The 22,495-nt window shown below is 57.0% G+C and overlaps 4 protein-coding genes across 9 annotated transcripts; 3 read left to right on the top strand and 1 right to left on the bottom strand.

The window, feature by feature from the left end:
* Positions 1 to 63: 63 nt before the first annotated feature.
* On the top strand, positions 64 to 2,089 carry GABARAP (GABA type A receptor-associated protein). Its single transcript, XM_059997624.1, has 4 exons — positions 64 to 266; positions 813 to 891; positions 1,029 to 1,147; positions 1,593 to 2,089. Exons 1-4 carry the CDS (start codon positions 177 to 179, stop codon positions 1,656 to 1,658), a joined length of 354 nt encoding a protein of 117 aa, XP_059853607.1. The 5' UTR covers positions 64 to 176; the 3' UTR covers positions 1,659 to 2,089.
* A 969-nt stretch (positions 2,090 to 3,058) lies between these two features.
* PHF23 (PHD finger protein 23) lies at positions 3,059 to 7,384 on the top strand. Its single transcript, XM_059996665.1, has 5 exons — positions 3,059 to 3,218; positions 4,807 to 4,838; positions 4,996 to 5,088; positions 5,631 to 6,468; positions 6,573 to 7,384. Exons 1-5 carry the CDS (start codon positions 3,185 to 3,187, stop codon positions 6,785 to 6,787), a joined length of 1,212 nt encoding a protein of 403 aa, XP_059852648.1. The 5' UTR covers positions 3,059 to 3,184; the 3' UTR covers positions 6,788 to 7,384.
* A 532-nt stretch (positions 7,385 to 7,916) lies between these two features.
* Positions 7,917 to 16,022, top strand: DVL2 (dishevelled segment polarity protein 2). Of its 5 annotated transcripts, none has more exons than XM_059996937.1 (15): positions 7,917 to 8,340; positions 10,507 to 10,576; positions 11,027 to 11,172; positions 11,303 to 11,400; positions 11,537 to 11,672; positions 11,779 to 11,869; positions 12,020 to 12,089; positions 12,195 to 12,334; positions 12,421 to 12,497; positions 13,239 to 13,306; positions 13,494 to 13,622; positions 13,712 to 13,843; positions 13,969 to 14,148; positions 14,587 to 14,805; positions 14,952 to 16,022. In XM_059996937.1, exons 1-15 carry the CDS (start codon positions 8,147 to 8,149, stop codon positions 15,398 to 15,400), a joined length of 2,199 nt encoding a protein of 732 aa, XP_059852920.1. In that variant the 5' UTR covers positions 7,917 to 8,146; the 3' UTR covers positions 15,401 to 16,022. The 5 variants fall into 5 exon arrangements, with proteins under 5 accessions (XP_059852920.1, XP_059852919.1, XP_059852918.1 ...); XM_059996936.1 differs by having other exon boundaries at positions 11,303 to 11,412; XM_059996935.1 differs by having other exon boundaries at positions 11,303 to 11,412; positions 11,756 to 11,869; positions 12,034 to 12,089.
* A 34-nt stretch (positions 16,023 to 16,056) lies between these two features.
* On the bottom strand, positions 16,057 to 21,416 carry ACADVL (acyl-CoA dehydrogenase very long chain). Of its 2 annotated transcripts, none has more exons than XM_059996945.2 (20): positions 21,278 to 21,416; positions 21,113 to 21,188; positions 20,775 to 20,840; positions 20,618 to 20,690; positions 20,449 to 20,513; positions 20,209 to 20,343; positions 19,672 to 19,816; positions 19,279 to 19,408; positions 19,064 to 19,189; positions 18,532 to 18,730; positions 18,156 to 18,260; positions 17,630 to 17,716; positions 17,482 to 17,544; positions 17,283 to 17,384; positions 17,107 to 17,204; positions 16,952 to 17,024; positions 16,784 to 16,856; positions 16,625 to 16,697; positions 16,451 to 16,526; positions 16,057 to 16,368 (listed from the first exon to the last, which is right to left on the bottom strand). In XM_059996945.2, exons 1-20 carry the CDS (start codon positions 21,322 to 21,324, stop codon positions 16,228 to 16,230), a joined length of 1,953 nt encoding a protein of 650 aa, XP_059852928.1. In that variant the 5' UTR covers positions 21,325 to 21,416; the 3' UTR covers positions 16,057 to 16,227. The 2 variants fall into 2 exon arrangements, with proteins under 2 accessions (XP_059852928.1, XP_059852927.1); XM_059996944.1 differs by having other exon boundaries at positions 21,263 to 21,410.
* Positions 21,417 to 22,495: the final 1,079 nt, after the last annotated feature.

Raw genomic sequence — 22,495 nt, 5'->3', positions numbered from 1 at the left:
AGCAGGCGGGGAGGCTCCTGCTGGTCGGGGGCGGGGTTGGTGAATAGGGAAGTGGCCCAAGTCCCGGGATCGCTCCGCCGAATCCGCCCGCGCGTCGCCGCCGTCGCCACCGCCCCCCATCCCGGCCCCCCCCGGGTTCCCTCAGCCCAGCCCGGTCCAGCCCGGTTCCCGGGAGGATGAAGTTCGTGTATAAAGAGGAGCATCCGTTCGAGAAGCGCCGCTCTGAGGGCGAGAAGATCCGAAAGAAATACCCGGACCGGGTCCCGGTGAGGACAGTAGCCAGGGCCGAGGGCGCGGGGCGCTGGCGCTGACGCCACAGCCCGGGCTTGAGTCCGGGACCCGCAGCGCGGGCCTCAGGCTGCCGGCTGTGGCGGGGTTGGGAACGAGACCGAAACTGCTGTCCCTGGGACCGGAGGTGAAAGGAGTGGGGTAGCGGTAGAGCTGGGGGTGAGAGAATGTAGACGCGAGAGACAGACCTTGAGATTCATGTGGGAAGCTGTGGGGCGTTTGACAGTCTGAGCTTCACATGGGGTTTTTGAAATTGAAGCTGTAGTCGGCCCAGACAGGTCATCCCCTTATGATTAAAATAACGGTTTGTTATGACGCCCTGTTTAGGGATCCTGGATGTTTAGGTGAATTTGAGTCAGTGGGGTCAGAATCCCTACTCAGGGCTGCGCCGCGTGTTCAGAGACAAAGAGAAATGAGTCTGGGGTAGGTGTGGGTGCTAGGAATGTTGTTGTTTGAGTTCTTGACAGGTGGAGCTGTCGGGCTATATACCTAATGTCTCCTAATTTTAACCTTCTCTTTAACAGGTGATAGTAGAAAAGGCTCCCAAAGCTCGGATAGGAGACCTGGACAAAAAGAAATATCTGGTGCCTTCTGATCTTACAGGTGGGAATCTGACCCAATACCGGGTTTGCTTCCTGGGGGTGGGAGCGCAGTCTCTGTGGGAGGAGGCTCCACATAGAAGGTGTTCTTTTGAGGGCATTTGTGATCTCTGACTTTATCAGGCCTTGTATCTTTGGCAGTTGGTCAGTTCTACTTCTTGATCCGGAAGCGAATTCATCTCCGAGCTGAGGATGCCTTGTTTTTCTTTGTCAACAATGTCATTCCACCCACCAGTGCCACGATGGGTCAGCTATACCAGGTATGGTGCCTGGGAAGTAGTGGAGGCTTTGGAGAGGAGTTGGAAGCACTTGAGAGGGAAAAAGTTTTAAGTCAGCAATTCTTGGACCAAACTGGCTTACTTAGCTCTCAATTTTATATTTGTTCTTAAAATTTCCACATAGTCCTGGGTTGGGGATTTGGACAGGGCCGTGGGAGTAGAAAGAAGAGAGAATAGTGAGCTGGAGCAACTGTTGTGATGCAGACTCTCCCCAGGCCCCTCCCTGTTCCAAGGCAGCAGAGAACAGTTTGAGGTCTTTTTGCCCAAGACTGTTGGCTAGAATAATACTGTTCAACATCTAGGGCCTGGAGCAAGTGAGAGGGAGAGTCAAAAAGAATGGTTTTGGAAGAATCTGCCCCGGTGGTGGGTGGTTCAAGTAACTAAGGCCCAGTTGCCTGAACACTGTTACTTTCTGCTTTCACCCCAGGAACACCATGAAGAAGACTTCTTTCTATACATTGCCTACAGTGACGAAAGTGTCTATGGTCTGTGAAGCTGCTGTCCCTAAGGTGGGGGGGTCCCATTCTACAAAGAGAGAGGTGGCCCCCCCTTCCTTGACCTGCTCCTCCTTGAGGGTCAAACACCACCTCCCTTTTTCAGGACCTGCACTTCCTAATGTTTGAGACTCTCTTCCAGCCCCTTTAAACACAAGAGTTAATGTGGGAGATGGCCTTTAGTACCCACTCTTTCTCCATTCTTCCCCTTTACCACCTTTCCCATTCTGCTTTAGACTTCTTGACTGTCAATCTGTGTCACATCTGGTGATTGTTTTGGTTTCTTTTCCCTTTCTAACTGCCCAAGGGGCTCAGAACCCCAACAATCCCTTCTTTTCACCACCTTCTTTTTTGGGGGTAGATGGAAGGGACTGAAATTGTGGGGGGAAGGTAGGAGGCACATCAATAAAGAGAAAACCACCAAACTGAACTGGATTTTTCTTTGTGTTGCTCCCCTCCTCCTCTTGTTCTCCCTCGTCAGTGGTGGGGAAAGAGGAGGTTGGAGGGATAGTAGTATATTTTGGTTTGTTTTTATGTTGGGCTTTTCCTTGTGCATAAAAAGTGTGCTTTTGTTGTGATGGATGGAATACTGAGTATCATTTCATGAAAGTTCAGTTTTATATACGTGTGTATGGATTGGGTCCTGAGGTTATAAAAAAAAATTTTTTTTTACTGTGGGTTTCTGTGGAAGTTTGAAAGCACCTGCTTTAGATAAACCATCCAAATTTGTCATAATCTTTTGGGTGAAGGAGATTTTCGAGTGTGGGAGCTAGTAAAAGGACTCTGTCCTCAGATGCATGTCGGTTAGACAGACTTTGTGCCGGCGCGAGGGATCCAGTGGAGTGTAATCCAGGAGAGGGAGAACACGGGGAGGAGGGAGCCATTATCACCGGGAGAACTTCATCTCCCAGCAGCCTTTTCTCTGTCTGGCCGGAAGTGGGGCGGTCCCCCGTGGGTAGAAAGAAGCCGCAGAATGAGGCAGTATGGTGGCCGAAAGTTCTAATCCCTTCTTTCCCTTCGTCCCCTTCTTTCTTGGCCCCGCCCAGCCTACATTTCCCAGGAGCCTGAGCGCACTCTTCCCCTCTCCCCTCTGCTCCCAATCTCCCCGCCACTCCCCGGGGGAGGCGATCGGTTTAGTGCGCCTGCGCCAATCCGTGGCTTGCTGGGAACTGAAGTTCCGGAGGGTTATGCAGTGTCCTTTTTGCTGCCCCCGGACGGACTATAATCCCCTTGATGCATTGCGCGTTAGCGCCCGCGAAGGGAGGGGGGAGAGAGGAGGAGGGAGGGAGGAGAGAAGGAGGAGGGAGCAGGCGGCCGGCGGCGCGGGGGGAGGGGGCCCGGTCCGGGAGTGCGGGAGGCAGTGGTAGAGGGAGGTGGCGGCAGCGGCTAGCGGACTCGAGTCACAACCGAGTCGAAGCAGACACCTCCGTGGAGCGAGGCAGTAGGAGCACCGAGCACCGGAGGCGGCACCGGGATCCCCGGCTCAGGGGAGGGGGGCGCCGGACCGGGAGGAGGGGAGGGGGCGATGCTGGAAGCCATGGCGGAGCCCAGTCCCGAAGGTGAGCTCTCGACCGGTACAGAGCGCTTAGCCGGCGGGGGGCGGGCGAGGAATCTATTGGCAAACTTGGAGGTCGAGCCCCGGAGCCCAGCGGGGGAGGGCGGGGAAGGGGTCGGGGGCCTGCCCCTGGAGGTGGGAGAGTGACGAGTTGAGAGACGTTGGAGAAAGAGGAGTGGGAGACTGGGCTGGGGGTAGTTGGAGATCAGGCGCTGTGTGTGTGTAGGGCGGGTGGGGTGGGATGGGGGAGCGGGAGCTGGAAACCCACAGCTTCGGGGGTTAGGGGCCGAAAGGGCCTCCGGCAGGTTGGGGCCCTAGAACTGGGAGGTCGGGGGAATTTGGGGGCCGGAGAGTTGTTGGGGAGGAAGGATGTAGAAAAGGATTGAGTGAGGAGCTCGGTAGTTCGCCGAGGTGGGGGAGTTTGTGGCGGTGGTGCCGGAGCTCCCGGTAGTTGCCGCCGGAGCTAGCCCGGTGATTGTTGGAGGGGTGGGCAGATAGTTGTGGGGAGAAGAGAGGGTCTGGGTATTGTCTGCGATAGAGAGACCTATGCGGGGGGTGGTTGTGGGGAGAGGGAGCCGGGAAGCGACGAGAGCTGGCTAGTTTTGGGGGCGGTGGGGCGGGGTGGGGGTTTAAGGCCGGCGAGTTGCGCCGGGGGGAGGGGGGGTTGGTCGGTCGGCGAGGGTTAGAGCCTGGGAGTTGCGGAGGGTGAGGGGGGCAGCGGCGGCAGCAGCGGGGGTTGCTGGGGAGGAAGAGAGTAGCTGGTTGGGGGGGGCTCGAGTTTAGGGGTCCGTAGCCTAGTGACTTGCTGGCGAGTCCGGGGGCAGGGGGGGGGCGGCGGCCGGAGAGAGCTCGGAACTGGGCCCGGGGCCCGGCGGGGAGCCCGAGGAGCTCGAGACGGGGAGGGGCCAAAGCCCCGGATGGGGGCGGGGGGACGGCGAAATTGTGGGGAGCGCGGTAAGGGGGGGCAGGTGGGGCCGCGTCCGGGTGAGAGCTCTCAGGTCTGTCCCGGCCGCGAAGTGGCGTTGGATGTGTGAGCCCGTGTGTGTTTGGTGGGGGTGAGGGGCGCGCCGGGCCTCGTGCTCGAGTAGAAGGGGCCGGAGGGCGGGGAGCGGTTCGGCGTGGTCATCCTAGACCCTGGGGGCCGGCGGGCGGCGTGTGCGGTCGCGGAGGGCCCGGGGCGGTAGAGCGCGGCGGGGTGGGAACTCCGGGCACTGGGCGCGTGTGAAGGACAGGGGCAGGCGGCAGCCCGGGCTCGGTCCGGGGAGCGGTATGGCGGGTGGGGCGCCGAGAGAGCCGAGGAACCCGGAGTCTAGAGAAACCGTGAGTTGGGGGTGGGGGGGGGCGGAGCGCCAAGCCTCCGGTGGGGGGAAGGGGAGCGCTATAGCGAGGCCTGAGAGGGCGCCGCGCCCAGGCTCCGCCCCTCGCGGGGCGGAAGGGGGAGCAGCGGCGGGTCCAGCACCGCTGGGGGCCTGCTCGCCTGGCTGAGGGACCTGGGAGAGGAGGGGGTTCACTTGGGACCTCGGAGGTTGAGAGGTGGGGTCTTACACCGACTCTTTCCTAGTGCCTTGACTCAGCTTTTATTGCTTTCACAGATCCACCTCCGACCCTTAAGCCAGAGACTCAGGTGAGGTTTCCCATTCTTTTGCAGCCCAGTATTACTGCAGGATCTCCTGCTCCTTCTCTCTCCCTCTCCCACTTTTTCCAGATTTCTCACTCCAGGGACTATGCTTTTGGGAATGTCCCTCGTAAACTCTGTGTGCTACATATTTCTTTCCTTTCAGCCACCAGAGAAACGACGGAGAACAATTGAGGATTTCAACAAATTCTGCAGTTTTGTTTTGGCCTATGCTGGTTACATCCCCCCTAGCAAGGAGGTAGGGACAGGAGGACAACTGACTGGAGGGTGGTGTCCTAGGGCTGTAGAGGGGCTCTTGAGATTATGAGACTGTGTTACGTTGTAGGCAAAGCCTAGAAATTATATGTAAGACTAGGGAAATGGAAATTTTGGTGGGAAAACTAGTATCTGGAGTGGGGGTGGGACTAATAGGTGGTTTGAGTGCAGTGAATGGTTTTGGGGTGCTCTAAATGGAAGGTGCTTTTGAATAAAAACTTTAGGAACTGAAAATGGTAACAAATGAGGCTGTTCAGAAAGAGCTAGAGAAAAATGGCTCTGGTCTGGGGGATGCTGTGTTGTGAAGGCAGTGGGCATTGGGGAGATGGTTAGAATTTGAGGTCAGGGGTAACATGGAAGTGTTCAAGAGGAGATGCTGATGGGAATTGGGATGGGGATAAGTTTTCTGAATACAGTAAGATTTAGTGGTTTTGGCCAGATATTTTGGTCTTTTAAGTTGGGTGTGTATAGGGGCTGAGATGACCCTGGGCCCCTTGCTGATCCTGGTCTCTTCTCCCCTTTAAGGAAAATGACTGGCCAGCCTCCGGCTCCAGCTCTCCATTGCGAGGTGAGAGTGCGGCAGACAGCGATGGCTGGGACTCAGCCCCCTCAGATCTCAGAACCATCCAGACCTTTGTTAAGAAAGCAAAGTCATCCAAGAGAAGGGCAGCTCAAGCAGGTCCCACCCAGCCAGGACCCCCAAGGTCCACTTTCCCTCGTCTGCAGGCCCCTGATAGTGCCACCCTGCTTGAGAAGATGAAACTCAAGGACTCTCTCTTTGATCTAGATGGGCCCAAAATGGCATCTCCACTGTCCCCCACATCCCTGACACATGCCTCCCGGCCCCCTGCTGCTCTCACCCCAGTGCCCCTTTCCCAGGGGGATCTCTCCCAGCCTCCTCGAAAGAAGGACCGAAAGAACCGAAAGTTGGGGCCAGGAGGGGGGACAGGCTTTGGGGTGCTTCGGAGGCCTCGGCCAGCCCCTGGGGATGGGGAAAAGAGGTCTCGAATCAAGAAGAGCAAGAAGCGGAAGTTGAAAAAGGCAGAGCGGGGGGATAGACTCCCACCTCCTGGGCCTCCCCGGGCACCCCCCAGCGATACAGACTCTGAAGAGGAGGAGGAAGAAGAGGAAGAAGAGGAGGAGGAAGAGATGGCAGCAGTGGTAGGAGGGGAAGCCCCAGCCCCTGTGCTGCCAACACCTCCTGAGGCTCCTAGGCCCCCTGCCACAGTGCACCCTGAAGGAGTCCCTCCCACTGACAGTGAAAGCAAGGACGTGGGCAGCACTGAAACAAGCCAAGATGGAGATGCCAGCTCCAGCGAAGGCGAGATGCGGGTCATGGATGAGGACATCATGGTAGAATCAGGTGAGAAGTTTGGGGCTGCCCAGGGGTAGCTGGGTTGGTGGGTTTGGGGGTATTGTGGATCTAAGAGCTCCAGCAGAACACCAAACAAACCTTCTTTTCCCCAGGTGATGACTCATGGGATCTGATCACGTGTTACTGCCGAAAGCCCTTTGCAGGCCGGCCCATGATTGAGTGCAGCCTGTGTGGAACGTGGATCCACCTCTCCTGTGCTAAGATTAAGAAGACCAATGTCCCTGATTTCTTTTACTGCCAGAAATGCAAGGAACTGCGGCCAGAGGCCCGGCGGTTAGCGGGGCCTCCGAAATCTGGAGAGCCCTGACATATGCCATCTCTAGGCTGGAACTTCGAATGGCAACATGACTTGGGAACTGAGCCTCAGGGTCATCAGCCTGTCCCCTGGAGCTGGGATGTTGTCCCACTTCAAGGCAGAAATTCCCAAGGGAGGCTGGTTTGGAAATGAGTGATGTTCCTATCCTACCCTTCCTTCCCATCTTGTGGACTTGAACTCGGACCTATTGCAGTTGGGGGTGGGAAGCTGTCTGGGTCCCTAGACACTTAAGCTCTGTCCCTTGGACCTGCCACCGCTCACTTCCTGGGCCAGGGTTGGAATTGGGATGGAGTGGGACGGTTGTCTATAAAACTCTAGTGTAAATATAGCACTCCCCTCCCTCATTTTTTCTTTTATCTCACTCCCCATTTATTCTACACCGGTTGTATTTTTCATTTTGGACTTCACCTTTTGAGTATGGCAGCTCAGAGGTGGAGTACCAACCAGAGCTTGGCCGAGGGAGGAAGGAAAACAGAAAGGTGACGATGTTCTCACTCACCTCTTTTGTTTTTAATAATATTGGCCAGCTGTTTGTACAGACAGCCTTCGTGTTGTAAATAAAGCAGAGTGGGCTCTTTTGTGTTTATAGCCCTCACTGACTGTCCTGCTTGGGAGGGAGGCTTTGGAAAAGCTGGCTGGAGGTGGGGCTGAAACTCACTTCTCTTAAAAGTCCAAGCTGAAAATGGCCTGGCGCTGCGCCTTTTCCACCAACCCTAGGACCTCGATTGGCTTTGCCCCACCTCACCCCCCCCAGTCAAGGACCTGCCCCCCAATTCCCACCCTCACCTCCCACTTGCACGCTCCAGCGGATCATATAGTTGCTTGAAGCTCTCTCCCTCAGGGGGTAAAGCGGGGTGCCCCCTGAGGGCAGAGGCCAGCCGAGCCGGGGTAGTTGGAGGAGGCGGGTGGGGACACACTTGGGGGCGGAGCCGTAGAGGGTTGGGAGACCGTTGCTGAAAGTGGCAATAATGTGACGAGGGCGCTAGGCGGAGCTGAGAGTCACGTGACCAGTGAGGGTCACGTGGTGGGGCGTTACGGGCAGAGCGGGGGTGGGCTAGTTCTGGTCACGTGACATGGGGAGAGGTGGGCGGGGCGCTGGAGAGCCCTCGCGACGTCTGCGGCGGCTGCGGCGCCGGAGCCCGCGGCTTTGGGTCGCGCCCCACGGCCCGTCCCCACCGCCCCCCCCCCACGCCGTCACCCCGCTGAGCCTTGTCTTTTTCCCTTTTGCACCTTTCTTACGCTGGGTCGGTCGCGTTGCTCGCGCGTCGGTTCGTGGGAGTGCGCAGGCGCGGCGGGGGCGATCAGCCCCGCTGGGTGGGCGGCGGAGCCCGGGAGCGCGCGGGCGAGACCATGGCGGGCAGCGGCGCTGGGGGCGGTGGTGTCGGGGAGACGAAGGTGATTTACCACCTGGATGAAGAAGAGACTCCCTACCTGGTGAAGATCCCCGTCCCCGCCGAGCGCATCACCCTCGGCGATTTCAAGAGCGTCTTGCAGCGGCCCGCGGGCGCTAAGTACTTTTTCAAGTCTATGGATCAGGATTTCGGGTGAGCGCGAGGCCTAGACTAGGAACGACGGGGGCTGTGCTTTTGTGGGTTGGGTAATTTTGAGGGTCACTGGTCTGCTTTGGGACATGCTGGGATTTTCTGGGCTATAGTGGAGCACATCTTTACTATGCTCGTGTAGATTGGCTATCCCAGGACGGACAAGGTTATGCTTAGACAGATTGAGGCGTGCGGAACTGTAGGAGGACAGACTGGGATATACTAAACCAGATTATAGAAGATTAGGCTATACTGGAATAGAGTGGGGCACACTGGTTTATTTTTGTGTGTTCTGGTCTGTGCTGAGGTAGATTGATCTCTCCGCTGGTAACTACATTGTGAGTAGTCCTGTAGCACACAGGCTATGTAGGGATATTGTGGACTCTGCTGATGTAGATTGGGCTATACTGGGCAGGCTTGGGATGTTCTGTCCTATACTAAGGCAGACAGGATAGTTTGGGGACAGTCTAGTCCGTACTAACGCAGAGTGTTCTGTTGGGATGCCATTCTGGTCTCCAGCGGGTTCTATTGATTGATCTTAGTTTCTCTGGGGGCCTAGTTTTTATTGGGACACTCAATACAAGGGCAGACGGGGCTGACGGGGTCTGTACCAATACAGCTGGTACAGTCAGCTGTATTGGGATATTCTAGTCTATATTGGTGTAGACAGCTGCACGTGGTAGAATAGATTGGGCTACCCTGGGGTAATTTGGGACAGTCTGGGCAAGACCGGGACTTTAAATAATGCAGAGTAGGCCCTTTTGTGTTTATAGCCTTTGGGACTGTGCTCTCTTGGTCCTCAGTCTCAGCTCTTGAAGGGAGGCTGGATCAGGCTCGGATAGCCTGGGTTATAGGAAAGCTGAACAGACTGGGCTTTACCTAGAAACACTGTTGGACGTTGGGAAGGTGGTACTGTCTTGGGAGTTACCTTGGATTTCAATGTTCTATTTGTCAGCACTATAATCTGGGGTAGTTTATTCAACTTTTGTGCCTTGATTTCATCTGTGAAATGGAGTTAACCAGAGTAAAATGCTTAGTTCAGGTGCATGGTACGTTCTTGGTGTGTGGTCATTGCCCTTATTAGCATTGAGTCTAATTCTTAAACTAGGTTATGATAATACAGGATAGAATCACTTGGAAGGCTGGACTATGCTGAGACTGGATTATGTTGTGAAGAATACAACGTTATGCTGAGACAGATTGGTAGTGACTGGGTTGTGTTGTCACATTGATAATAGGTGGGATTGAGTTGACATATATCCACATTCTTAGAACCATATTAGGCTAAAGGGTTAATCCGACCAGATATCCCAATTTGGGGGTGAGTGTGTGTGAGAGTCTGTTCAGGGCAGAGTGTGTCATAGTTTATACGTTTATTAGTTTAGCCAGCAGGTATTTGTTAATGCTTACGAAGTGTCAGGTACTTTGGTCTGTGGCCAGGGACATGGTGTTGAACAAAACAGGCATTGATGATTTCACTTGGTGATTGAAAAGAAGGTCCGTTGAAGGAACCCATGGGAGAGGTGACCCCCAGGACTGGGCTTTAGGGTCTGTCAGGAGGAGCAGATTGCTTAGTGCAGAGTTTGTGCCAGGTGAGGCACAGGAGAATGGGGATCTGGGCTTCACCTCTGCTTGGGAGCTCAGTCTAGTGAGGAAGTACTATTCTTTGGTCTAATGGGTATTTTTATCTAGGGGAAGACAGACATTTGGACATCTCTCTGAAAGTGAGTTAGAGAAAACTAAGGAAAGCATAAAAGTAGAGATGTAGATGAGGACCAAAGCCTTTGGGGGAAGTTGTGTGAGGAATACGGTGAAAGTTGGAGGGAGGCTGCCTGCAAGCTCCTAAGGTTAGATATTTGGGGCAGCTGGGGCAACCTTACGGGAAGCCTTTGAAATTGGACTGAGAGGTTTGAATCAGACTCTAGGAAATCTCTGGAACAGCGCTGAGCCCCTGAGGATGAGCTGGGGAGAGAAGGAGAAATAAGAAAAGGGAATTGAGTTTGGTGATTTCTTAGGTGTAAGTGTTACAGCGTCAGAGAAGGGGACTCGGACAACGTTGGAGAAAAGCCACATCCTTGAGCTGGATGAAGATTGGGAGAAACTTCGAATGCGGGTGGGAATGGGGGAAGCCAGTCCAGTCTCACTGACCTTTACCTTGTCTCTCGGCAGGGTGGTGAAGGAAGAGATTTCAGATGACAATGCTCGCCTTCCCTGCTTCAACGGAAGGGTGGTATCCTGGGTAAGGGGCCCTGCCGGAGAGTCCCTCTGGCATTGCCAAACTCCTCCAAGCCTCAGCCTGTGCCCGCCCCCTCGCAGTTGCCGGAAGCTCTGGCTCTTTGCCTCCTTACCTGTTTGTTTCTTTGTTTGTTTTTGGCCATGCCCTGTGTGGCCTTCCCGACAGGGATTGAACCTGGGCCTGCCGGTGAGAGCGCCGAGTCCTAACCGCTGTACTGCCAGGGAACTCCCATCCTCCTTAGCTTTTGGAGAGCCAGCCAGCTGGAGCTCCTCAGCCTTCTCCTTCTGGAGCCTCTAATGCTTGCTGCCGCTTTTTTTGTGCTTTTCTGCGGGCTCTCTCAGGCGCCGTCCCCTTTTCTAGTCTTTCCTCTTACTCTCATCTCATGTGCCTCTCATATTCCTCATTGAGCCGTTTTTTGTTGTTGTTCTTTTCAAATCACTTGCATTCTTCTAGTTAGTGTCATCAGATAACCCCCAACCTGAGATGGCCCCCCCAGCCCATGAGCCTCGGACAGACCCGGTGCCTCCACCACCACCTGTACCCCCTCTGCCACCAGAGAGGACCAGTGGCATTGGAGACTCCAGGCCTCCATCCTTCCAGTGAGTCCTTGGGATTCTTGAGTCCAGGGGAGGGAGGTGAGGAGGGAATCCAAGCCCCTTGGGAGGGGAAGCCGACGATTAGGAGCCTTGTCCCACTGACGCAGGTGGGAAACCCTCTCTGCCCATCTAGCCCTAACGTGTCTAGCAGCCGGGAAAATCTGGAGCCCGAGACAGAAACAGAGTCAGTGGTGTCTCTGAGGCGGGAGCGACCTCGCAGGCGAGACAGCAGTGAGCGCGGCGGTGAGGGGGGCCAGGCCTGGAGGCCGGCTAGACTGGGAGTTGGGGAGGGGTCGGCTCCGACCCAAAGCCCTGACAAGGGTGAGGAGCCCGAGTCCTGGTTCCTGAGGTTCCTGTTCTCCCTCAGCGGGGGGCCACCGGCCCAGCGGCCCCTCGAGGCTGGAGCGCCACCTGGCAGGGTACGAGAGCTCCTCCACCCTCATGACCAGTGAGCTGGAGAGCACCAGCCTGGGGGACTCGGACGAGGAGGACACCATGAGCAGGTGGGGCTCCGTAGGCCTCCCCGGGGTGCCCCCCCACCGCCACCCCATCCTCTCCTTTGGCCCCGCGACCACCGCCCGGCCAGCTCCCCGCCCGACCTCCCGGCAGGTTCAGCAGCTCCACGGAGCAGAGCAGCGCCTCCCGCCTCCTCAAGCGCCACCGGCGGCGGAGGAAACAGCGGCCACCCCGCCTGGAGAGGGTGAGGGGCTTCTTGTGGGGCAGCTGGACCTCGGGGGAGCTGGGGGCACGGGCCTTGGTTTCGGGGGTACAAGGCCCAGACAGGGAGAATGCTGGGGCTTGTCCCGGCTTGTTGGAGGCAGTCCGGCTCCTTCCCCTTTACCCACCACAGGCCTCATCCTTCAGCAGCGTCACCGATTCCACCATGTCTCTCAACATCATCACAGTCACGCTCAACATGGGTATGGAGGGCGCCCGGGCCCTGGGGGCTGGGAGGACCTGGTCTCCAGGGTCCCTGGGAGGCATGAGGCTGGGCCTTCCTCTCGTCACATGGCCTCCCTCCACAGAGAAGTACAACTTCCTGGGCATCTCCATCGTGGGTCAGAGCAACGAGCGGGGAGATGGAGGCATCTACATCGGCTCCATCATGAAGGGTGGGGCTGTGGCGGCTGATGGGCGCATTGAGCCCGGGGACATGCTTTTGCAGGTGAGCTGGGGCGGGGCCACCCGCTGACCCAGGCCGGGGCCCTCAGCCCCTCTCCCCCACCTTTGACCCACCGCCCCTCCTGCCAGGTGAACGACATGAACTTTGAGAACATGAGCAACGATGATGCGGTGCGGGTGCTGAGGGACATCGTGCACAAGCCGGGGTGAGCCTTCGAGCTGGTCCCAGGTCCTTGGTTCTCTTTCGTTGCCTTTTCACCTTTCGTTTTATTATTTTAAAAAGTGGTAAAACATAACGCTCATCAGAAAGTACGTAATATGGGACTTCCCTGGCGGTCCAGTGGTTGGGACTCCGCGCTTCCACTGCAGGGAGCGAGGGTTCGGTCCTTGGTCAGGGAACTAAGATCCCACATACCGCACGGCGCTGCCCAAAAAAAATACATAGAGCAAGAACGCGTAACAAGTGAGTCTGGAGTGAGTGGGTGTTTGCGTCGCCACCGCCTAGATCATGACCTAGAAGCTTTCTGACCCGGGGAGAGCCCCTCACAGTGTCCCTTCCCACTCCCTCCCTCCTCACTCCCCCAGAGGTAACCACTCTCCTGATGCTTTGGTCATCGCCACGATGGTTTGCTTGGTCGTTGTTTCACCGGCCATACACGTGTTTTTGAACAACACAGTTTAGTTTTACCTGTTTTCGGACTTGCTCTGAATGGGACCATGCAGCGTGTACTCACTTGAATTACTCAGCAGTGTGTTTTTAAGAGTTACCCGTGTTGGTGAGTCACCCGCATTGTGGAGCCTTCCACCATTACCTTCTCTGGCCCAGCCATGTCTGTGCTCCTTTTTTCTTTTCCTTTTTTTGTTCCTCACCTATTCTCATTCCAGGCTTCCCCACTCCTCAGGCCTCTCCCCTCACCCCAGCCTGACTGGCCTCCTCTTCCTCACAGCCCCATCGTGCTGACTGTAGCCAAGTGCTGGGATCCCTCTCCCCAGGCCTATTTCACTCTCCCCCGAAGTGAGTGATGCTCAGGGACCTGTAGCTGGGAGGACAGGGCGGGTGTGGATACCCTTGGCCTCCAGGCTACAGGGAGTGGGTGGGTGAGGGTCAAGGTGGGGCTGGGACAGGAGTCTGATTCGGGGAGGGACAGGGCTGGCTCTCTGGGACTGGGAAGTGACCATCTTGGTGGCCTTCGCTCTCCCAGATGAGCCCATCCAGCCGATTGACCCTGCTGCCTGGGTCTCACACTCTGCTGCGCTGACTGGCACCTTCCCAGCCTATCCAGGTTCTTCGTCCATGAGCACCATCACATCTGGGTCCTCTCTTCCGGATGGTGAGCCCCCAGGCCCACCTCATCCAGCATCCCTGGAAGACTACCCAGTGTGGTGTGAATCCACCGCTCCTCTGTTTCTCCTTTGTCAGGCTGTGAGGGCCGGGGCCTCTCCATCCATACAGACATGGCATCTGTGACCAAGGCCATGGCAGCTCCAGAGTCTGGACTGGAAGTTCGGGACCGCATGTGGCTCAAGATCACCATCCCTAACGCCTTTCTGGGTACGGCTGGGCTCTGGGCAGGTGGTGTGGGGAGGAGGAGGCCACAGCTGGGAGTGGTCCAGGCAGGGGTGAGGCAGGAGCTGGGGAGGAGAACCTGAGGCCTTTCTTTGCCCTGGGCGATCCAGGCTCGGACGTGGTTGACTGGCTCTACCATCACGTGGAGGGCTTTCCTGAGCGGCGGGAGGCCCGAAAGTATGCCAGCGGGCTGCTCAAGGCGGGCCTCATCCGGCACACTGTGAACAAGATCACCTTCTCTGAGCAGTGCTATTATGTCTTTGGTGACCTCAGTGGCGGCTGTGAGAGTTGTGAGTGCCCCTGTCCCAGCCCAGGGAGAGCAGATCTGGCCGCCTCGTCCTGCCTCTCCAACCCCAGGCCTAAGGGCCACCGTGGACGCTGAGCAGCGTGCGTCCTGCGCTGGGCCTTGCACTGGCTGGTGACACGCGTGGGGGCTGACGTCCCCCGGTGTTCTGCCGGACGAGCTGTGCGTCACGTGCAGGGTTGTGTCTGCTGGTGGGGAGGGCGGCTTTTCCTGAGTCACATAGAAGCACGTGGGACTAGTGGTGGCCCTGGCCGAGTTCCTGCCCTGATGGCTGTGGCCGGTGGGACATTTCCTGTCCGAGGCCTTCGTTTTAACCCCCATCATGGATGGTTGTGGGGAAACGGTTCCCAGTTCCTCTTCATTCGATGTCTTGGGGTGCTGGCTTCTTAAAGCAGTGATCCTGGGTCTTTCTCTTGGTTTCCAGACCTAGTTAACCTGTCTCTGAATGACAACGATGGCTCCAGTGGCGCTTCGGACCAGGACACCTTGGCTCCCTTGCCTGGGGCCACGCCCTGGCCCCTGCTGCCCACCTTCTCCTACCAGTACCCAGCCCCGCACCCATACAGTCCCCAGCCCCCACCCTACCACGAGCTCTCGTCCTACACCTACGGCGGAGGCAGTGCCAGCAGCCAGCACAGTGAGGGTAAGTCACCGCCAGATCCCCGTACAGCTGGGGCCTGGACGTGGGCACCAAGGTGAAGCCAGGGAGCAGAGGCTGGAGCGGGGACTGGGGAGGCCAAGGGACCCTGGGCTGGGGCTCAGTTGCTCCCATCCCCTCTCCCCCCACAGGGAGCCGGAGCAGTGGGTCGACACGAAGCGATGGGGGGGTGGGGCGCACAGGGAGGCCTGAGGAGCGGGCCCCTGAGTCCAAGTCTGGCAGCGGCAGTGAGTCTGAGCCTTCCAGCCGGGGCGGCAGCCTTCGGCGGGGCGGGGAACCTGGTGGGACTGGTGATGGGGGCCCTCCCCCATCCAGGGGCTCATCAGGAGGTGCTCCCAATCTCCGAGCCCACCCAGGGCTCCATCCCTATGGCCCGCCTCCTGGCATGGCCCTCCCGTATAACCCCATGATGGTGGTCATGATGCCCCCTCCCCCGCCCCCTGTCCCTCCAGCAGTGCAGCCTCCAGGGGCCCCTCCAGTCAGAGACCTGGGCTCCGTGCCCCCAGAGCTGACGGCCAGCCGCCAAAGCTTCCACATGGCCATGGGCAACCCCAGTGAGTTCTTTGTGGATGTTATGTAGAGCGCGTGGTGGGGCCATGTTGGATCTCCAACCTTGGCCTGTCAGTGCTTGGTGCTCCTGTCCTGTGATTGGGTGTCTTGTCAGTCACGTGCTCATTACTCCTCTGGTGCCTGGACTCAGCCTGTCCTGTGGGCTGCTGCCTGCTGTGAGGTTGTTGCCACTGTGACTCTTTCCAGCAGTGCCTGGTTCCTCCCCCTTCCCTCAGGGGTCAACAAGGGACCTTTGGTTATTTTTAGCTTTATTGTTTTTTATAAGCCTTTTTGGGGGGTTAAAATAGACTTTTTTTACATTTTTGGGACTATTTTTTTACTAGACGTTTTCTCTTTTGTATGAAGAATCCCTGTCTCCTGGGCCCCTTCTTCTAACCCCAAAATGTGATCTCCTACTCCATTTGCCCAGTCAGCTCTGTCCTGCACAGGGTGGGAGGGTGGTCAGTCGGTGGTACCCTGGCAAGTGGAAGGGGGTTGGTTCCCCTAGACAGCAGTCAAAGAAAGCTGGGGTATTTGGGGGCTGTGTAGCTGCTTTTGTTACTCTATTTATTTTAGTCACTTGTATAAAACACCAAATAAAGCAATAGGGGCAAACTCCCCGTGCCTCTGGCTCCTTTCTTTGGGAGGGAGGCAGGCAGCAAGGGAAAGGACAGAGGTACGGCAGCAGAGCATGACTTGTTAGAGACTTTATTTGTGAGGTGGTAAGCACTCCCTCTGAGAGTAGGCACCGTCCTGGGCCGAGGCCCCCTTCAAGGCAGAACCAGGATCAGCACAGAAGGGGCCTGGGCTTGGGCTTGGGAGAAGGCATATTCTGGGCCAGGCCCTAGCTGGGAGTATTCAGAAGCCAAGGGGGTTGCTGGTGACCACGCCCCCCCGCTCCACCAAGGCCTTGGAGATGCTTTTGAAGTTACGGAAGAGTTCCTGCTGCTGGGGGTCAGACTGCAGAGCAGCCATGTTCTCCCGGATCCGGGCTGCAGCCTGGGGAGGGGGAAGGAGGGGTCAGGCCTGTGCCTCGAGGGCCCTCCTGCCGCCCCCCGTACTTGGTAGCCCTGGATCTCACCTCAGTACACCAACTGTCACAGAGCATTTTCTCATGCTGGGCTGTGGGGTGGCCCTCACTCAGGGCCCTTGAGGCCCTGGGGGGAAGTAGGAGGAAACCAATCTGGGCTGTGAGCCTGGCCCAGGACCCCCAGTGCCCCCATTGCAGCTCAGGCCTCCCCCACTGCCTCCTCACCTGGACAGAACCACCACCATGGCATAGAGGTCAATGGCACTGTCTGCCAGACGCTGCAGCAGAAACTGTTCGTCTGTCAGGTAGATGGGATGCGGTTGGGGGGTGGTTAGTCGGAGGGAAAGGAAAGTGGGGGGCGGGAATGGGGTAGAGCTCACTCACTGACAATCTCCTTCTTGTGTTTTATCAGCTTGGTCTCCACCACTGCAGCAAACTGCTCCAGAGCCTGCACTGCCTAAAGAGATGGGGAAGGTGCCCGGGGCTCAGAGTGGGGCCCAGCCCTGTCAGTCTTCGACGCAGACTGTCTCCCCACCTTGACCACTTACTCACCAGCTCACCGCTCCGACTCAGTTCCTGGTGGATGGTGCCGCTGAGACTCAGGCCACTGCCCAGCCCTGCCCGCCTTAGAGAAAGGGGAAGGGTGACTGGTTAGTTGCCATACCCTGCCCTACCCCGCCCCGCCCTGCCCTGGCCCCTAAGCTTACCGCCTCAGCTGTTTGCTTGCCTCTCCCAGCAGGAGGCCAGCATTCCCAAAAGGATTCTTTAGAGCATTGCCAAGCCCCGAGAGTTCCTTTCCTTTGTCCTGTGGGGGGAGGAGGGTCCAATAGTCAGGACTCGGCTGTCCTGCCCAGCTCCTCCCCCCATTTCTCCTCCCTCTTACCATACAGCCCTGCAGAGCCACGAACAGCCGGAGAATGTCATTCGTCCCTTCAAAGATCCGGAAGATGCGAAGATCTCGGAGCACACGCTCTACCCCAGGCTCCTGCCACAGGGGAAGACAGATCATACACCCATGCTGGACGTGCCGCCTCCTCCTCCTGGCCCGCTGCAGCCGGCCTCGGCAGAGAAGTGTTCTGTACCTTCATGAAGCCCATGCCCCCCATGATTTGGATGCACTCATCTGTCACCTTCCAGGCTGCCTCCTAGGGACAAAGAAAACACCCAAAATTGGGTTTGGAGCCAAGCTCCCAAACCGGGCTCTCCCTCCCCCCAGGCCTGGGACCTCACCGAGCCAAAGATCTTGCTGATGGCAGCCTCTATCTGGAAGTCTGTGGATCCCTGGTCCATGTTGGCGCTCACCATGTACGCCATGGACTGAGGTTGGGACACGGGAAGGGAAATGGAAAAGGGCTGCATCAGACTCGACCTGATCACCCACATTTACAAGACTGGGTCTGCCCTGGCGCCCTGTGGCCCTCGCCTTCACCTTCCAATGCAGTGTGTCAGGCATGTCCAAATATTTGGTTCCCTGGTCAGTTCGTCAGGGGCTTGCAGGCATTTGACTTCTTGAAAGGGGTGAAGAAGGAGTAAGGGTGGGGTGGGGTAGACCAAATTTCAGGGACCTCTGGAAGCACCTCGGCAGAACAGCATGCCTCTCTCCATCCTGCGGAAGCTGAGCTGACTATGCCTCCCCGCATCCCCTAGGGCATTGGTGTAAAGCTGGAGACCCACTGCCCCAGGTGCTGCTGGGGGTTGTAGTCTGACCCAACCGGGAAGAAGGCCTCAGGGCTCCGGGGAGGGGGGTGGCCCTCACCTCAGTCACATATTGCAGCATAGCCATCCGGGCCAGCTTCTCCTGGATCATCCCAAAGTTGTGAATTTTTTCCCCAAACTGGGTACGATTAGCAGCATGATCCACCTGGAAGAGGGCACGTGTGTCCCGCTGTGGTTCTCTAGTCTCCTCTTTCGGGGAGAGGGGCTGGGTTGCGCTGGGATGGGTGGGCTTTGGCCACGGCCAAGAGTTCAGTCCAGGCTGGGTGGAGACCTAAGCTATCAAGTCTGGAGCTGTTGGCAGGGGAGGGGCCTCTGGTGGAGGGAGGGCTTGCAAGAGACCAGGGACACATGGAAAGGGAGACAGTGTGACTTAGGCTTAGATTCAGGCTAGCTAGGGACTCAGGCAGGGTACTCACCGCCTTAGCAATGATGCCCTTCATGGTGCCTGCCATGGCCGCAGCCATGCCAAACCTTCCGTTGTTGAGAATGTGCATGGCGACCTTGAAGCCGCCCCCCACCTCACCCAGTACGTTCTCTGACGGCACCTGTACTCCGTCAAAGTGCACCTCTGCCGTGTTTGAGGCCTTGATGCCCATCTTCTTCTCAGGGGGCCCGCTGTGACAGACAGGGTGGAGAAGTTGCCACTGGGTGTGTGTGGGTGAGCCATTCATTCATTATGAGCCAGCCTGTAGGAGGCGCAGGCAGCAGTCCCTGGCATGCCCAGAGGGCTGAGGAGGCCTGGCTCTATCCCACTGTCGTGTGATGGGCTCAGTGGTCGCTGAAGCCAAACTTTAGGTCAGTTGCATGCATACTAGGCCTAAAAGGAACATGCCGTCCAAATGCTCTGGCTTTTGCACCCATCCCCAGAGTGACCTGTGACAGCCATCTGCCCTGGAACTCAGTACTGCCCTCTCCCTGGCTCTACCTCTTTATCCCCAGCCCACTCACTTGGTGACACCTCCAAAGCTCCTCTCCACCACAAAAGCTGTGATCTTCTCCTTCATGGCCCCCGTGGCTGTGTCTTTAACTGGTGTCTTGGCAAAGACCGTGAAGATATCCGCTAGGCCTCCATTACTGTGGAAAAGTGAGAGGCAGTCAGGATGGAGCAGTGGGGCCTGGACGTGGGCAGAGGTGGAGAGGAGGGAAAAGTGGGAGAAGAGTGCCTGATCCAAATCTTGCTTCCACTGAGGGTATAGTATCTTCCACAGGGGCTAGGCACAGCTGAGGTTCGGATAGAGGCTGCATCTGATCCACTTGAGGGCTCAGTTAGACAGAAAGCGGCAATAGTCTCCCCTGTTGGAGAGAGAGCTCCTTTACACTGGGTTCTGATGGGCAGGAAAGGCCCTTTAGTGCCCACCCACCCACACAGGTATTCCCCCTTAACGCTTCTGGCGATATTCAGTGTCTTCGTATTTCCCCACCAGCACACTGTGATGTCTACCCAGAATCTCCCCCAGCCAACACACCCAGCTGTGTGGTGATCTAAGTACCACGCAGCCTAATTTGTGCCAGGCCCAGCACACTCCCGATCTCTGGGTCTCCTAGGGTTGCCTCACCAGATGCCAGTTTGGGGAGGTATTTTTCTTTCTGGGCCTTTGTGCCGAAGAGCAGGATGCCTTTGAAACCGATGCTCTGATGGGCCCCCAGGACGATGGCCAGGCCGAGGTCATGCATGCCCACGATCTCCACCAAGCGGGCATACTGGAGGGGAAACAGGCATCTGGGGCTGTAACTGGCTACGTGGGGACCTGCCCTTAGCAGGAAAGCGTGGGCAGCAGGGCAGAGCCCGACCTGGGCATCCCTGCAGAGCGAGTGGGCAGAGCAAGTGGGGCCACGGCAGAAGGACACTGGCAGGTCTGTTCCAGGTCTCTGTGGGAGGTTGGTTCCCTACACTACCCTCAGGCAGTCCCCACCTTAGCGATTCATTAGGACTTGGGACCCTGGGTGAGGTCCATGGCCCTTGGGAACTGCAAGTAGTTTGGTGGTAACAGTCAACATCCCACAGGCCCCCAGGGCAGCTCTTGGTAGAGACCTTAGCTCCAGGGGTGAGGTGTAGACTGGGACACTGGAGGTGACCGAGGGAGCTCCCTCACCTGGGTGTTGCAGAGACCCACACCACCCAGTTCACTGGGCACTTGCAGACCAAAGGCCCCCAGCTCCTTGAGACCCTGCATAGTGGTCTCCTCCACTTGCTCCAGCATGTCATTCTTGGCAGGATCGTTCACCTCCTGGGGAAGGCACAGGATCTCATATCCAGGCTCCTGTTAAGCTCCTTATCCTCTTTCCCACCCCATCAGGGACCAAGCTCTATTCCTCAGGCTGGCATTGCTCACCTCAAAGAATCGGGACACAGGCCCCACCAGCTCTTTAAGAAACTGTGTCTGGTCCTCGTTGAGCACTGCAGGGGTTGGAGTGGCAAGAGGGACGGGCAAGTCAGGCCAGGCGAGGCGATCAGAGGAAGACGCCCCATCCCTATCCAGCTCCGCCTATCCGTTTCCTTACCAGAGGGGTACGGGAACACCTGATCAGTGGTGAGCTGGCCTTTGAACATCCCCACAGCAAAGGACTTAGATTCCTGCACAGGGAGAAGGGAGTTTCAGGGAGCAGTGTGGGGTGGGTCTGTCCCTGGCTTAGCTCCTCCCGGGCTCGAGCCACATACCGGCTTGGCCCGGTTTTCCCTGGTCGAAGCCTCAGAAGAGAGAGACTCGGACTTCTCCACAGCCGCCTGGGGAAAGGGATGGTTAGTGAGGCCGGGGAAGGGGATTCCAAAGTACCAAGGAAAGCAAAGGGGAAGAGCTGGGTGCCAGGGGAGGGCGCATCCGCCACCTTTCCCCTAGTTTCATCTTCAGGGCACCCTGGTCTGCCCTTTCCCCTACTTTCGGCGCCAGGGCGATCGGCAGGTGACTGGGACCAAGAGGGAGACCCCTGCCGGCGGCGGGGAGGTGGGAGCCGAGGCGGCTTCCCGCTCTCATACCCTCGAAGGTGGCCGTCACTTACCTGGGCGGCCCCACTGGCATAGGGTCGCCAGGCGAGGCCGGGCCGGGGCTGCCCAAGGAGCGCACTGGACCGCGAGCTGTGGGGAGTAGGGGTTCAGTCCTGGCCCGGTGTCCGAGCCCACTGCCCCCTTACCCCCTGTCATACACACACCTCCCGCTCCCCAACCTCAGCAGCTGCCGCCCCATGCTCGGCGCCATCCTCGCCGCCTGCATCACCGAACCGCTCCGACCGCTGCTACCCTGAGCGTTGACTTAGCGCTCTCGCCGGGTTAGCCAAAGTCTGGTCCTCCAGCCTTGCCTCATCCTCCACAATGCACCGGGAGGCGGTGGGCGGGGTTTCCGGCCGCTGGCGCATGCTGGGGGCTGTAGTCCCGGAGCGCCACCGAACCCCTGCATTCTGGTTGACCTAGGGTCATTTCCAAACGTCCCTTGTCTCCCCCAAACTCCTTCATCTCGCCTGTCCGAACTGGAGTGTAGCCCTCAGAAGGGGTGATAAGATAGGCTGAGACGGAAGACTGAGGAACTTAGGCGGCTGCAGCCAGAGGGATGGAGGGTAGACTGAAGGGAGGACTTCCCAGGTGGAATTAGAGGGGAGAGGTGGGAAGACATAAACGTAAGATAGATGCCAGAGGCAGAGGCATGGAAAGAGGACTCTTTGGGGTTCCTCGTGAAATCCGTCTCCACCAACACAAAACAGAGGGAAATAGTGGGGTGTGGTTAGAATGGGCATCATCAGAAAATCTACAAACAACAAATGCTGGAGAGGGTGTGGAGAAAAGGGAACCCTCTTGCACTATTGGTGAGAATGTAAATTGATACAGCCACTATGGAGAACAGTATGAAGTTTCCTTAAAAATCTAAAAATAGAACTACCCTATAACCCAGCAATCCCACTACTGGGCATATACCCTGAGAAAACCATAATTGAAAAAGACACATGCACCCTCATGTTCATTGCAGCACTATTTACAATAGCCAGGTCATGGAAACAACCTAAATGCCCATCAACAGACAAATGGATAAAGAAGATATGGTACATATATATAATGGAATATTACTCAGCCATAAAAAGGAACAAAATTGGGTCACTTGTAGAGACATGGATGGATCTAGAGACTGTTTTACAGAGTGAAGTAAGTCAGAAAGAGAAAAACAAATATCGTAAATTAACACATATATGTGGAATCTAGAAAAATGGTACAGATGAACCGTTTGCAACGCAGAAATAGAGACACAAATGTAGAGAACAAACGTATGGACACCAAGGGGGGAAAGGGGTGGGGGGCGGGGATGTTGGTGGCGGGATGAATTGGGAGATTGGGATTGACATGTATACACTGATGTGTATAAAATAGATAACTAGTAAGAACCTGTTGTATAAAAA

Source organism: Delphinus delphis, chromosome 19, assembly GCF_949987515.2.
Source record: "Delphinus delphis chromosome 19, mDelDel1.2, whole genome shotgun sequence".
Taxonomy (NCBI): domain Eukaryota; kingdom Metazoa; phylum Chordata; class Mammalia; order Artiodactyla; family Delphinidae; genus Delphinus; species Delphinus delphis.
The sequence above is the reverse complement of the archived record's forward strand: the minus strand, read 5'-3'. Positions and strand labels throughout refer to the sequence as shown.

Coding starts and splice junctions, on each gene's coding strand:
- ACADVL (XM_059996944.1), bottom strand. CDS start 21,324: ATGCAGGCGGCGAGGATGGCGCCGAGCATGGGGCGGCAGCTGCTGAGG. Junction 19,190..19,278: donor GGAAGCAAGATTTGGATCAG/GCACTCTTCTCC, acceptor ACTTTTCCACAG/TAATGGAGGCCTAGCGGATA. Junction 17,545..17,629: donor TCAGCAAGATCTTTGGCTCG/GTGAGGTCCCAG, acceptor CTTTGTCCCTAG/GAGGCAGCCTGGAAGGTGAC.
- PHF23 (XM_059996665.1), top strand. CDS start 3,185: ATGCTGGAAGCCATGGCGGAGCCCAGTCCCGAAG. Junction 5,089..5,630: donor ACATCCCCCCTAGCAAGGAG/GTAGGGACAGGA, acceptor CTCCCCTTTAAG/GAAAATGACTGGCCAGCCTC. Junction 6,469..6,572: donor GGACATCATGGTAGAATCAG/GTGAGAAGTTTG, acceptor TCTTTTCCCCAG/GTGATGACTCATGGGATCTG.
- DVL2 (XM_059996934.1), top strand. CDS start 8,147: ATGGCGGGCAGCGGCGCTGGGGGCGGTGGTGTCGGGGAGACGAAGGTG. Junction 13,623..13,711: donor TGGGTCCTCTCTTCCGGATG/GTGAGCCCCCAG, acceptor CTCCTTTGTCAG/GCTGTGAGGGCCGGGGCCTC. Junction 14,806..14,951: donor CAGCAGCCAGCACAGTGAGG/GTAAGTCACCGC, acceptor CTCCCCCCACAG/GGAGCCGGAGCAGTGGGTCG.
- GABARAP (XM_059997624.1), top strand. CDS start 177: ATGAAGTTCGTGTATAAAGAGGAGCATCCGTTCGAGAAGCGCCGCTCT. Junction 267..812: donor AATACCCGGACCGGGTCCCG/GTGAGGACAGTA, acceptor TCTCTTTAACAG/GTGATAGTAGAAAAGGCTCC. Junction 1,148..1,592: donor CGATGGGTCAGCTATACCAG/GTATGGTGCCTG, acceptor CTTTCACCCCAG/GAACACCATGAAGAAGACTT.